The following is a 15619-nucleotide window of genomic DNA, read 5'->3' as shown; positions in this document are numbered from 1 at the left end:
TTTGTCATACCATATCTTTGCCCACGGGATTGTTCACTGAGAACAGTATGATTTATGACTAGATCAATGTCTGACAAAGCCTTGTAGATCTTTGCATATAGTTTGAGAGTGGTGTCATTCAGTGCTGCTGTCTGTTTTTAAGGTTTATCCCTATACAGAAGCATAGGAAGGAAGTAAAAGGCACAGAATATATGAAGACACAGAATATATGACAGAAGCTTGAAAATATTACTTGTTTTAGACTATAGTTCCCCCAACTATCACCTAGCATGGCCATTATCTGATGGAGTGGAGGGTATAGGAAGCTTTCATCCAAAAAGTAACTCTTCATAGCTCAGAGGAAGAAACAGATTTTAGAGTAGACGGTACTACAAAGGCAACATGTTCATTCTTGAGTTGCAAACCACAAAGACATCATTCATTAACTGTTAAAAGGGGGGCATTATTTATCACCTAACTGCTGTTTCTCATTAAAGAGGTTTACAGTGTAATCCTAAAATGAATTTTCATAGAGCTATGTTCTACTGATCACAGTGGGACATATTCTCAAGTAAGTATGCCTATCATAGCAGCCTTAATGACTCCAAGCAGCACTTCTGGGGCATGCCAGCTGGGAGTATACAAGCTTGAATTACTTTATACTGTTACCTTATACTTCATTCTGTGTGTATGGAAAGTTCAAGTGGTAGAACTGCAGTAGCTAAAGCACTAACAGTGAGGTTCTGGTCACATATTGTACCATCTTTATTTGGCCCAGTTCAGAGCACTGTCTTTGACTGATGCCTGGAGGTGGGGATCACGTGGCCTTTCAGATGTTGCTGGACTGCAGCTCCCAGCTTTCTTCACCATGAGCTATATGGGCTAGGGCTGCTGAGACATGAAATCTAATGACATCTGGATGGTTACACAATCCCCACCCTGGTCCTATATCACTCATTACCTAGAAACCTAAAAGGGCGACTTTTGTCATATGCTTCAGTCACCAGAGTCTGTAACTATATATATAGAAGTATATAAAGTGAAATGTTTGGAGCACTGTTTTTAAGGGCTTGTCTACACTGCTTCAAAACCCTCTGCCCCCAGCCCCACAGTCTGGAGCAATAAGGCCATATGCCGCATGGCCCTATCCACCCCAGGTTTGGGGTATCCTACCTTATCACAGGATTTTTCAACCCTGGAGTTTGAGCTCCTGCTAATCCCACCACTGCCCTGCCTCCCCAATGCAAATGTCACAGATCACATGCTGGACACCTTGTTTGCCTCAGAGAGACAGGCATGCCAAAAGAGCCAGCACTGCTGAGAGAGGAAGAGGGGAAAACATCACAGTTCGGACTGGGAACTAGCCCAGTTTGAAGGTGGCAGCTGGAGTAGTGAGCTGAATGGCGGCTGTAGCAGCAGTGGAGGAAGAGGTGGTGGTGGAAGTGGCAGTGGGCCCAGAGAACACTCAGGTAGTACAGACAATCCACCTGATGTCCCTGCAGAGGAAAAGATATACAGGGTGCCTCCAGGATGGGTCCAATGCCAGGAAGGGCAGGAATCCATTTGGAATTTTGTCCCTAGTGTAAACTAGCCCTACATTTAAACTAGCTCTAGTGTAGACTAGCCCTAAATGTGGAGGGATTTAACCAGGGTTTTTAAACATATGGAAGCACTAGACATAAAATGTACAGATTTAGGAGAAATGTACAAGTCCAAACAATATTTAAGTAGTTGAAAAAGTAATTGTAATTTAATCAGTAATTGTACATTTGTATAGCATAGTGTCCAATGTATTTCCCTTACTTCAGATGAAATAAGGTCTGGCGGTACAGCTTAGGCTAGTTATTGAACCCAAGAGCTTGCTCTGGATTGCTATGGTAGCCACTTACGTATCAACAAAAAAGGATATGTGTTGCCACCACCATCTTAAAAAGGATGCAAGAGGGCACAATGTTTCATTTTTTAAAATGCACATCCTAATTTCAATGCAATTTTATGTTAATTTAATGAATATGTACATATGTGGTGTAGATTTAGAAACAATAGCTGGCATCTTGCTCAGCAATTACAGTGGCTTAAGACACTGTAGTTCACTTTTACAGTCATATTGACCAGATGTCCTTCAGAAACCTACCTTTTAAGATGCACATCCCCTCCCCCAAACAGCCATTTCCAAGCTGCCAGAGAGTAGGTGGTGAACAGTGATATGTCCAGCCCTCATCCTGTATCTGGGCATGCAGAGGGCTGGACACATCATCTCTTACCTCCCCCACTCTCCAGCAACTTGAAATTGACCGTGTTAGAGGTCTATGGAGCTTGAAAGTTAGTTTTGGGAGATAAATGGAGCCAGGAGACATGGCTGTGTTTCCCAATGCAGGATTTTGACCATTTACTACAGTTTAGAGACCATTTTAGAATTTAAACTTCACAAAAGAGAAACTAATGTATTTCCCATCCAAATAAAATTCAGTCAGTTTGCATGTCCTCTCTTCAGTGAATCTGCGCTCATTTCATTTCTCGCACAGATCCTGCTCCAAACCCATTTTCCTTTCAATTCAGTATCCCATTCATCAATCACTGCCCATCCCAAATGAAATTCAAACAAATAAATAAATTGGATGCCTTGTCTAGCTGCAGCGATCACAGCAAAATGAGATGCCAGCTCAGATGCTCAATGTGTGTTGCTTTTTGACAAGCTTGGAGATGTAGATTTTAGTTCTAGAAAACCCATGTCTTCACTATAGGACTCTTTCTACCAGATCTGTAAGGCAGGAGAGTGCCTCCAGTTGTATGCTAAGAGTGCTGCTCTAAAATCATTTGTATCAGCCTTGCCCAAACTGGCTGCTTTCATATGTGTTTGACCAAAATGCTTGCCATGGTTGGGAGAAAATCATAGAATCATAGAATCATAGAGTTGGAAGAGACCGCAAGGGCCATCCAGTCCAACCCCCTGCCATGCAGGAAATCCAGATCAAAACATCCCCGACAGATGGCCATCCAGCCTCCATTTGAAGACCTCCAAGGAGGGAGACTCCACTACACTCCTAGGAAGTGTGTTCCACTATCGAACAGCCCTTACTGTCAGGAAATTCCTCCTAATGTTGAGGTGGAATCTCTTTTCCTGCAACTTGCATCCATTGCTCCAGGTTCTAGTCTCTGGAGCAGCAGAAAACAAGCTTGCTCCCTCCCCAATATGACATCCCTTCAAATATTTAAACAGGGCGATCATATCACCTCTTAACCTTCTTTTCTCCAGGCTAAACATACCCAGCTCCCTAAGGCGTTCCTCATAGGGCATGGTTTCCAGACCTTTCACCATTTTAGTCGCCCTCCTTTGGACACGCTCCAGTTTGATCCATGAGAACGAGCACTGATTCTACATCGAATGTGCCAAAGCACATCAGAGCAGGCATGAGCAACATGTCTCAAAATGCCCCCACACATGAGGAAAAAATGCTCTCTAATCCTTATCCCTAACTTGCAGGCAGCTACATAGCAGCCCTAGCTGTCCAGTATCAAATTGCAGGTATGCAGAGGCACTAGAACCTGTCTAATTCTGGAAAATAAGCAGAGTCAGTCCTGAATATTACGTGGGTAGGAGACCACCAACAAATACTAGGTGCTGTGGGCTCTAGTTTAGAGGAAGGAACTAGCAAAACCAACTCTGAATATTCCTTACCTAAGAAAACCTTGTGAAATTTATGGGGTTGCCATAAGTCAACAGGTTACTTGAAGGCACATACACTCACAGAGAAAGAGCGAGGAAGGATATGCAGGTGCATATTTCTGTCCTCATTCTGCATCCAAGCTTCTGTTCTAATTTATCAGGATTCTACTAATTACTGTAAACTTTTTAAAAAGGAAGCTCTTTTTCCATCAGTCAGAACAAAAAAAGTATTTTAAGTAATTCTGTTCAATTACATCTTTCAGTTTTTAAAAACTACTTCCTACCCTACTTACCCCAGAGACAGTGGTTTTTCCCTTATTGTTTAATCATCTTGAATACAAAACATGAGCACAGCAACATTTTTCAAGAACCTATAAGCATATAGATTTATAGACTAGAAGAGAAATCATTTTAAAAAGCAAACAGAACAATTCCCTTGAAGCTACTTAAAATTCCCTGACTTGTATTTAAAAAAAGAAAGAAACAGTTTTTACTGGGTATGGGTTATTCTCGACAACAAAGACCTCCTTTGCTTAATCCTAACAGCCTAAAGATTTCAATAGGATGAAAAATAAGATAATAAAAACAGAGAACCAGCCTGAAGAAATGTGTGTGTTGGATTGGGGGTGTATTCTCACTATGGAAATAAAGCAGTTTGACAGCACTTTAACCGCCATAACTCTATCCTATAGAATCCTGGGATTTGTAGTTTGGTGAGGGAACAGAGCTCTATGACAGACCAGATAGAATACCTCAACTATATATGCCAGGATTTCACAAGATGGAGCCATGACAGTTAAAGTGGTGTCAAACTGCTTTATTTATGCAGTGTGGAATCATCTTGGGTCTAAAGAGACCTAAGTTCACATCCCCATATAGTTATGACACTTACCAAGTGACCTTGAGTTAGTTTCTCTATCTCAACCTCTTTCATAGTTGTTTGAGGATAAAACTGTAGGGGTGGTCACTTCACCATCCTGAGTTTAATAGAGAAAAGTGGGGCTATAAGCGTAACAAATTATCATTGTTATAATCTGGAAAATATGCAAGCAAATCCAAGTTGGACAGGGTCTTTATTAGGAGACACTTATGAGAGCAGGTGCTTCTGGTAAGGGGATCTCCCCCACTCTTTAACTTGATTAGAAAGTGAGCTAAGCAAAAGACCTCTCAGCTGCTATTGCCCACAGCTTGGAATAGTTACTTTTTTTGGACTGCTGCTCTCCGAATCCTCCAGTCAGCATAGCCTGTTCTGTCTGCAGGTTTTAGGAAGTTTTTAAACCCCAGTTTCCCCAAACTATTCCCCAGAATCACAATGGACATTCCAAATACCTCTTAGAATGGGAATTGTGTTATTTCCATTTCCAGAGACATTGCTCCCCCCCCCCCAAAAAAAAAATTGCAGTTCCTACGATCCCACAAGTTTGGTCAAAGCAGGGGAAGGAGTTGTTTGGCCCTCCAGACAATGATGAACTACATCTCTTGGCATTCCTCATCATTGACTGTGCTTGCCAGGGCTTTCTAGGAGCTCAACAACATCTGAAGGGTCACATAATTCTTGCACACACTTCAGTTAAAAAATAGCAAGCAACCTAAACTCATTATCTTCATGGCTGAGCAAAAATCTGAACCTCTGATCTCCTTGGTTCTATTAAGTATGGCTTTAACATTAGTCTGTATAAACTGGTGCCTTCTTACTTCTTACTCTCCAGCTCTTGCCTTCTCTTGGGAAACAGAATAGAACCTTCTTTGGAGGTCTTTAAGCAGAGGCTGGATTGGCTTTATGTCAGGGATGCTTTGATTATGAGTTCCTGCATGGCAGGGAGTTGGACTGGATGGCCCTTGGGGTCTCTTCCAACTCTATGATTCTAGTGTGTGCCACAAAACTGTTCAGGGCCAACTACTAAACTAGCCTGTAGCCTCAGATGCAGTGGAGGTTTCTGTCATTAGTAGTTTTGCGGGAAGATTCGCCTACCACTCCAGTGAGCTTCTGTACATCATAGTGGAAACTGAAGCTAATCTAGGGGCCACCCTAGACCTATAACCTGGGAATCCTTGGGGAATCCATGGACTACCAGAAAATAAATCAACTCTCCACTGTTACTGGACATCTGCTTCTGCTTCTCAAAATTGGTATATTTGGTGTTAAGCAGTGCAGAGAAGTCTTGCAACCTGTTTAAAAGGTATGTTTTGACATCTGGAGGCTTCCAGGAGCTGTAATTCACCATCTTTTGGGGCTAGAAAAGGGTCATTTAGGTACTCTAGAGGTGTTGAGGACCACAAAGAAATCCTTGGGGGTGGGGGGGTGCACCTTTGCCCACACATGGACAGAAAGGCAAACACCATCTTGCCCCAAGTCCCAACATCCAGTCCTATGCATATTATCTAGCATTGTAAGGAAAAGGGGTTTTCTTCTATGGAGTATGGTGGGGGCTGGGCTTTAAATCTCTGGTAGTTTTTATTGTCCCATAATGCCACTTCATTGTCACTGTGAAGTCTGAGATGTCAAGCCAAAATTAAAAATTTTCACTTTTGAGCCGACCTTTCAAATTGACATGCTATGACACTCCTTTTCAATAGGAAATGTCAAAGCTTTCAATTCCTATTGTATGCCATCAGGACCCATGCTGGAATTTCCCTCTATGAAGGGTTTCAATATTATACTTTCATTAGAGTGTATAAAATATCACTCTGGGAAGAGAAAAGGAAATGGTAAGTTACCAAATCAGCCACTGGAATGTTGTTAATTGTGACAACATCCAAACCATCATCTATATAGGGTCTTTGAAATCTCCCTTCTGCCCTGACCTCTCCCCAGAAAATAAAGGTTTACAGCAGCCCTCAAAAATACCTATCTCAATATGTGTATCTGTTTTCAAGTTGCTTGTTTACCTATGACAATCTCATGAGTTTCATAGAGTTTGCTCAGTCAAGGAATACACAGAGGTTGTTTGCTCTTGTCTTCCTCTGAAACATAGCCCACAGCACCTAATATTCCTTGGTGATCCTCTATGCAAGTACTACACAGACCTGATATTGCTCAACTTCACATACAAGTAGGGTTGCCATAATTCTCTACTATAAACCGGGACAAAATGTAGGACAAAATTTAGATCAAAATTTAAGACAATTGTAGGATAAAATTTAGCCCAAAATGCAGGACATTTAAGGCCCTCCATTTTTCTTAAATGTCCTACATTTGGGGCTAAATTTTATCTGACAATTATCCTAAATTTTGGTCTAAATTTTGTCCTACATTTTGTCCTGGTTTATAGTAGAGAATTATGGCAACCCTACATACAAGGTAAGATCTGCTGTAGTCCAACCTATAGCAATGCCTACTCAAGACTGTGTCTATCCCATTATTACAGAGGCAGGAAGTAGTTACTATAATGCAAAGCTGGCTACTTAGATCATTTCCTGTAAAATGAAAAATCATCTCCTGCAAAATCATTTCCTACAAATTCAAAGTGATTTCATGAGATCATTTTGGGATGCCCATTTGTGAGATAATGTGCACACAGTTTTAGTCCATGTAACAAATATTCTCACATTCAGAAGCACATCAAGTCAGAGCATGTCTTTAAGTTCTAGATCTCCAAGACTGACATTCTGTTATATCATAAGGAAACCTTCCCAACTGATACTTTCCCAGCTTGTATGAGGGGGAACGGGTGATGAAATTGCAGTCTAAAACATCTGAAGGGCACTAGGTCACAGAATGCTGTCATAAAGGCTACTACAAATAAATGAATAGTAATTATTGGGACAAGTTATAATAATATTTAATAATTTTATTTATTTATTTATTTATTTTGCTTTACAGTGGATATGACTTTGACTATGACTACTACAGAGATGACTTCTATGAAAGGTAAACAGATCTTTCTGTGTATCTATTTATTATATGGAGACCCAGAGTAGTGTACTGGTTCGAGTGTTGGACTTCGACTTTGGAGAGCAAAGTTCAATCCCCCACTTGGCCATAGAAACCCACTGGTAAACCTTGAGAGTCACACACTTTCAGCCCCAGAAACCCCCATGATAGGTTTTTCTTAGGTTCATCATAAGTCAGAAATGACTTCAAAGCACACAACAACAACAAATTTAATATACATAACAGTGCTTTACAAGAGGATCTGAAATTACAACAAATTTAATATAAGCAATTTGAAGACACGCAACAACAACAAATTTAATATACATAGCTGTGCTTTAATCCCAAAAAGGATGTCAGAGGTCTGTATATTAAAATCTAAATATTAAAGCAAGTTTTAAAATATATTTTAAATACTTGGGCAAATAAAAGCACTTTTACTCTAGAAAGAGTACAAAAAATGGTGCCATGTGTACCTCCAATAAGGTGGCACTCTAAACTCTGGACAGTAGCATAGAGAAGGTCTACTCTTTTGTTAGTCATAAGTGTTTGTCTTATGAAAAAGATGTTACTTGCAAAGTACGAACAACAAAGAGCCCAAAATGAATATTCATGTTTTCTCAAAAGATTCTCAAAACCTAGAATGAACTGATTGTATGAATGGGAAACAAGAATATGGCGCCTTTAAAATTCAGGACTGTGATCCAATTCCATATACTTTTTATATTTGCTTGTTTCTTCCTGACTTTCTTTGATGGTGTTGCTCCTGCTATTCCTTTTGTTGTTGTTCCAGCCTTTTCTTAAAGGCATGTTTTTTACTCATCCACCGTGTGAGCTTTTCTCAATAGGTCCTCAATACTCAACATCCATTCTCCTTAGCTTGGCTGAAGCTATCTGTTAAAATTAGTAATAAGAGAATGTTTCAGAAAAACTGCAGGGAATGAGCAGTTGTTTTTCTCCCCTTCCCCAGTTAGATATTACAATGCTTGCCATACTCTTGCTCTGAAACCAAATATGAAAAAGCACGACTTTGTTTTTGCTAGATTTCCACTTTAGCCAGCCATCTTCAAATATAAATAGGTGCAAAACTGAAATAAGACACCTGTGAAGAGATGGAATGTGATGATGAGTTATAAAAACAGATGATCCTGCCTTCTCTCGAAGTCCTCAATTAATTCTAAGAATGGAAATACTATAGTGGGTATATATATATATATATATATATATATATATATATATATGCTAAACATCACAGTCTTGCAAGGTATAGTGCTTTGCTAAGTAAAGAAAAATTTCTAAATCAGTTCAGCAATATTAGTGTAAAGGTTTGGCGAATGTGTCTACACATGATTCATGATCAAATATCATCCACAGTGGCTTTTATTATGCTGAGCAATATGGTCAGAAGCAAGGATAGAATACTTGCTCCCCCTAGAGGAAATTATGAATAATGGACTCATGCTCTTGAAAAATGCTTGTGTATTTTGATCTATGTGCTGTAGAAAAGAACATCTTCTAGCTTAGATTGTTTTCTCTTACAGACTCTTTGAGTATCGGGGACGAGTCTCTCCCATACCTAGGGTGGTTCCTGTAAAGCGTCCACGTGTGACCATCCCATTAGTAAGGCGCGTAAAAACAACACTCCCAGTCAAACTCTTTGCCCGATCTGCTGCTATTGCAAACAGCTCTGCCAAATTAAAATGTAAGTTTCTATGTTCTTACAGAAATACATCAGCCACAATTTTAAGAACACAAAACTCCTTTCAACTTGTCTTTGTGCTAAGGCTATGCCATGCCATTATTAGGGTTTTTTTATATTGCTAACATGATTGCTGTTACGTATTGTAAAAATGTATATCCCACCTTTCAGATATAATGGAATCTCATTCACCTCATAATCACAGGAATTATAATTACAGCATAAATCATAAAGATGATTAGAACAAGCAGCAAATGGGAACCAGCACAAGAAGGAAGTCACATTAAGCCAAGTGTTTGTTAAAAGGGAAAAGCTTTTACTGGGAAGTGAGAGTAGAACATCTTTCCCTCATCTATGACAGCCATCATAGATGAGGGAAGGATGTGTCTTCTTCCATGACAGGCATCTTTAAATGTCTGAAGGGATATCACACAGAAGATGGAGTAAGCTTCTTTTCTCCTGCTCCAGAGACCAGACCAATGGATTCAAATTATAAAAAAATACATTCCACAGGAACATTAGGAAGAGCTTCATTATTGTAAGAACTATAGTTTTGTGGGTTTTTTGGGCTGTGTGGCCATGTCTAGAAGATTTTCTTCCTGATGTTTCGCCAGCATCTGTGGCTGGCATCTAGGTGCCAGCCACAGATGCTGGCAAAACGTCAGGAAGAAAATTTTCTAGAACATGGCCACACAGCCCGAAACCCCCACAAAAACTATGTATGCCAGCCATGAAAGCCATTGACTTCACATTGTAAGAACTGTTTTATAGTGGAATAAACTGCTTCAGAGGGTAGTGTCTTCAGAGGGGAATCTCCTTCTCTGAAGATCTTTAAACAAAGGTTGGGTGGGCATCTTGCAGGAATGCAATAACTGTGTATTTCTTCATGGCAGGAGAGCAGGCTAGATAGTCCTTGCAGCTTCCAGCTTTTGTGATTCTACAATATCTTGTATTCCAGGCTCTAAATCCTATTGTTAGTCCTGATTGGAGTAAATACATTGCATCTGTTAAATTTACCTACATGTTGACATGGTGACCAAGATCTCTCCAAACAGAGTCACTGTCTTGCCAGAGTCATTATAGAACAGGGCTTCTATACCTTTAATTAGCTGTTTATGAGAATTTGGGCATTGGCAACTTATCCCATATATGGAACATTATGATGGGAGAAATTGTAGCTGCCAAAATTATCCTGTCTTCACAACTATGAAAGGCAAATGAAACTCTGTCCTATACTGAATACAACAGCCTTATATTATGGTGACTACTGAGCAGGACCTGCTACTAAATCGTATATAAAACAAATAAAGCTCTACTGAAGAAAATCTCTAATTTGCAAATTGAAAAAGGGTGACTAAGGCTCACTTCCAACTTCTCTCTTCCAAGTGAAATGCAATGAACTGCAAACAATTAAAATGGAGCTGACACAGATCAAATCCAACATTGATGCTCTCCTGGGCAGATTGGAGCAGATTGCTGAACAACAGAAAGCATCTACAGGTCAGTTGGCTGCCTGGAAATGTCCCATCATCAAAGCCAAGGCATGGAGAGTTCAGGTGTAGCAAGAAACTCAGTGCCAGCTACCCAGTTATAGCGAACCCTTCTTAAATTGTTTTGCAGCTGTAATTCACCAGCTGCAGCTGATGACTGTTTGTAGTTGTAAATAAGTTGGGGATATTTTGCAAGCATTTTCTTATAACAATTATGTGACAGATGAGCTAACCGGAAAGGTCCCTGGAAACCTGTGCTTGCAAACAATTGCCAGATTTCCATAAGTGAATCAAGATACACTTGGGCTTCCATGCTTTTTCCTTTTGTCCTTGAGACTATACTTTATGGTCTGATTTCCCAGATATCACTAGGCCTAGGTCTGGGAAGGAGTTTTTAAGCCATATAGAACTCAGTGGAGTGAGGCAGCTGTATGATTTTTGATAGCCACCTATCCCTAGTTGAGCTCCAAAAGAAGATATTTAACGCAAGGAAAAATGAGAAAATACACACACACACACACACACACAAAATCTTCTTAATCTTCTTAAACACTTCTTAATCTAACAAATCACCGCTCTTTCTGACTTAGCCCTGAACTTTGTTTTGTGTAGGGGGGCACCTACACTACATGGGAACTGTCTCCCCCTAATCTAGGGATGGGCAACCTGTGGCTGTGCAGATGCTGGTGGATTCCAATTCCCATTAACCCTAGAGAGCTGAACAACACCTGGAGAACTACAGGTCACCCACTTCTACTTGTAACTTTTACTACCAGCTGTTAATGGGACAGCTCTCATGAGACAAGGCTGCTCATATTTCCCCTAGCCATAAATTACATGAGATAGCTATACCCATCTAAACCTGTATCGAGTTTTAAGTACTTGATCAAGGCTCTTCTCTTGTTATGTTGGAGAAAAATCTTTAATCTAACTTGGAGATCTCAGGCCATTGTTTAGTGCACAGTTAGGTAGTGTGTCATCCTCCAGATGTTAGACTGCAACTCTCATCAGCCCTACCCAGCAGCACCAGTAATGAGGTATCATCAAAACTTTAGTCAAACAACAACTGTTCATGCTCCATCTCCAGTTTAGTGTATGTCTTAAGGGGCTATAGCTTTTTGTGGCATTTGGGGACTATATGGCTGTTTTGGAAGAGTTTATTCATGACATTTCACCTGCATCTATGGCTGGCATCTTTACAGAATGCTGGCATGGGAGTGGGGTATATATATATTGTGTGACCCTTGGTTGAGAGGAGGTGATTTGCATGTTAATCTCTGTGTTGGTCTGTTGTTGAATGGCAAGGCCTCGGTCTGTCTATTTACTTAATGATCTATTGTCTGCTGGGAAATCCCCCTGACCATGGGTGGTTTTCATTTGTACTTGCTGGTACTTTTCAGGATTGGTAGTCAAATTTTGTTTACTTTAAGAGTTTCTTTTTTGTTGTTGTTGTTGTTGAAGTTGTCCAGGTTTGTGGATTTTGATGGCTTCCCTGTGCATTCTGACCTGATAGTTGTTGGTCTAGAATTTCAGTGTTTTCAAACAGCATTTTCTGCCCAGGATGGTTTGTCAACATGTTCTGCTACTGCTGATTTTTCTAGCTGGCCCAGTGTCTTTCATGTTCCTTGATTTGTGTTTGCACACTGCGTTTGGTGGTCCCTATGTAGACTTATCCGCAGCTGCACTGTGTGCGGTAAACTCCTGCAGTCGTGAGATGGTCTCTCCTGTTCTTCACTGAGCACAGCATTTTCTGGATTTTCTTGGTCAGTTTGTAGATCATTTGGAAGTTATGTTTCCTCATCAGATTCCATATTCTGTCCAAGACTACTTTGCTATATGATAAAAATACCTTCCCTTTGGGTGGTGGTTTGTCTTCACTCCTATGTGTTTTTCTGCGACTGACAGCTTTCCTGATGTCTGAGGTGGAGTAACTATTAGCATGTAGAGCCCATTCTAGATGTTTCAATTCATCTTCCAGGAAGTGAGGTTCACAGATCCTTTTTGCCTGGTAATGGTTGGAATTCTTGTGCAAGTATCTGTCCATGTGTGTAGGTTTTCTGTATACTGTGTGGCCCAACCATTGGTTCAGTTTGAAGATGACCAGGACATCCAAGAATGGCAAAGTTCCTTCCTTTTCTTTTTCCATCGTGAACTGGATATTCGGATGGATGTTGTTCAGATGGTTCAAAACCCCTTTCAAATCTTCTCCATGACTCCAAATGGTGAACCATCTGAACAACACTGGTAGACTGGGCAAAAAGGATCTGTGGATGGCAGTGCTGAAGGGGATTAATTCCAGTGGTTCTTCTCTCCCTCCAAGTCCAGAGCCATGGCAGATGAAATGGAGGGAAAGCTCTTCTTCTGTTTCCTAATGCATTGTGGGAAATTAAATCTAATCGTTACTCCAGACGTTTCTTGGACTTCAACTGTACCTGTTGACAGTGCCATGAGAGCCTGACAGTGGCTATCAAATAATGCTCAGGAAAGTTACTCTTTTGGACTACAACTCCCAAAATTCCCTAGTCTGGGAGTTGTAGTCCATGCTTTGCCACCAACAGAGAAGGGCATTTATTTATTTGCCTTTCCTGTCTTACTCTGCAGAGATTAGAAAGAAAGCAGATGGAAACAAAAGTGAAATTTCCCAAGAAGACACAGCATCAGAAACAGAAATGAACACAGAGGAACCACTAAATGGAGACGAAGGAGAAGAGGAAGGCCTTGTGCGAGATGATTGTGAAGATGAATTGGTAAGAGGCAACAGGAAAGCACTGGTTCCTTGTCACCTGTGTGGACTGATAAGCTCTTTGCAATTGGAAAACGTGTTAAAATGCGGAAGAAATTGCTGAATTCCCTCCTTACCCAGCCTAGCCCCCAGAATAAATAGCCTTCTTTAATATTATGATTAGTTACAGCTGGATTTATTTGCTTTGGTACCCATAAGGAATAGGTCTTCCAAGAAGTACTTGGCATATATGATGCTAAGGAATGAAGTCTGTCTTTCCAAATTCACATCATCAACAAATCCAGGTTTTCCCTACTGACAACCACTGGCTTATGTAGAGAGTTTTGTTCCAAGTTATTTTCTTCTTAGATTTGCACCTGTCTGAATATGTGGCTTGGTAATGTATCATATAGCCCTCAAAACCAAGCAGCCTATTATGCAGCAATGCAAAATTGCCCAAAAGGATTTTCTTCATCCTGATCTGACAAAGTATATCTATAACCTTTTTTTTCAGACACGCATACAACAGAAATCTGCTCAGCATATAGGGAAACTAATCCTCACACTCACTCATTCACACATACATGTGCATGCATACACACACCTCCAAATAACAATGAAATGTTTCGCTTTTTTTTAGCAAAGGCATAACCTTGGGTGTTGGACAGAGACTGAGAATTGTACACACACTACCAGATTTCCCCATTCTCTGCCTAGGGACACACATCTGCAAAACCTGCTCTTGCACATGTATTGTCATTCACTGGATCAGGCCAAGTATTCAGGATTAGAATTAAGCTTTGGCATCCTTGGAATTTACCCAGGTCCAGTGGGTCACTGCCAATCCTCCTACTTCTGCACCTCCTTGCTGTTTCCACTTGTTCCCTTGCCCTCTCTGAGTAGTAAAAGAAGCAAGTGGGGGAGAGATCAGAAACATCTTTTTCCCCCAGCTGGCCTCCTACATTGTGCTTGGCCCATGCAGTTTCATATCCTTCCTGCTCCCAAAAGGCAGTTTCCAAGGATACAGAATAGGCCATAACCATAACCATTTATTGCCCTTGGGGAAGAAAGGTAGGTGGCTAGGCAGCTAGAGAGTGGGAGGGTAACTTCTTTTCTCCTGGTTGCAGAATTATAGTCACAAGCTCCCTCACCTCTGATCAGTAAATGGCCATGGCAGTGTGCTCTGTGCTTGGAAGCTGCAGGGGTAGTGGAAATTAGGTAAAGAGGTATTGAATACCTCCTACAAGTATGTGCAAGTCACCTGTCAACTTGTGGTCACCCTATGAATTTCAAAGGGTTTTCTTAGGTGAGGAATGCAGTAGACTCTTTCCATCCACAGGTGTTCGATTCTAGGGGTAGGGACTGTAGATGGGAACAAATTAGGACACTCAAGCCTCAGATTATGCAGTGTGTGGTAAGATATGTGCATCTGCATCAGTGTGTCTGTGAGCACTTGCCACTATTGAATAATATGGGGCATGGCAAGCCATGGATATTTCAATGTGCAGACAGCTAGCCTGTCAATTTAGCAGGCCTGCTGTATTCAAGAGGTGGTTTTGCCAGTTCCTTCTTCTGAAATATAGCCTACAGCACCTGGTATTCATTGGCAGTCTCCCATCAAAGTACTAACCGGAGGTGATCCTGCTTAGATTCCAAGATCAGGCAGGATCTGGTGCCTTTTGGGTATTTAGGGAATATTTGCATATAACCCCACATTACACAGATGCATATTACCAACAGGATTCTAGTCCAAATTTTCACTTTCTCTATGAGCAAGCCAATTCAGCTGAGCAAAAGTAAATTATTGAGCAGGCAGCAACAAAAGGGAGGCGGGCTTCCACAGAGGGAGGAACCTATTGCAAGCATCTTGCCCCAAAGCTCCATAAAACCATGAACTGTTCATGTAAGTATCAGTAGTATCCTGCTCTATTAGATTTGCAAAAAGTACTCTGAAATTTGCTGCCTGGCCTGACATTTGTCAACTGCAATAGAAACAGAAATTGTACCACTGACATACTTTGAAAATGCAGGAAGCTGGCCTACAATAAATCGGGCAGTTGGTCCAAATTTTACCCCAGTCTTCTCTATACTGACTGGCAGTAGTTTTTTATGGTTTCAAATAGGAGTTTCCCAGCCCTACCTAGACATGCTATGAATTGAAGTGGATACCTTCTGTAAACAAACAATG

General features: G+C 40.8%; 1 protein-coding gene across 2 annotated transcripts in view; it reads left to right on the top strand.

Moving 5' to 3' along the window:
• Positions 1 to 15619, top strand: part of RALY (RALY heterogeneous nuclear ribonucleoprotein) — a 330954-nt gene that overhangs the window by 309129 nt on the left and 6206 nt on the right. For both annotated transcript variants that reach the window (XM_042466213.1, XM_042466212.1), the window contains exons 5-8: positions 7470 to 7517; positions 9062 to 9222; positions 10606 to 10719; positions 13311 to 13456. In XM_042466213.1, coding sequence (XP_042322147.1) covers positions 7470 to 7517; positions 9062 to 9222; positions 10606 to 10719; positions 13311 to 13456 — 469 coding nt within the window. The remainder of the gene's footprint in view (positions 1 to 7469; positions 7518 to 9061; positions 9223 to 10605; positions 10720 to 13310; positions 13457 to 15619) is intronic.

The sequence above is a fragment of the Sceloporus undulatus genome, chromosome 4 (genome assembly GCF_019175285.1).
Source record: "Sceloporus undulatus isolate JIND9_A2432 ecotype Alabama chromosome 4, SceUnd_v1.1, whole genome shotgun sequence".
NCBI lineage: Eukaryota > Metazoa > Chordata > Lepidosauria > Squamata > Phrynosomatidae > Sceloporus > Sceloporus undulatus.
Note: the sequence above shows the minus strand (reverse complement) of the source record. Positions and strands in the feature narration are given on the sequence as shown.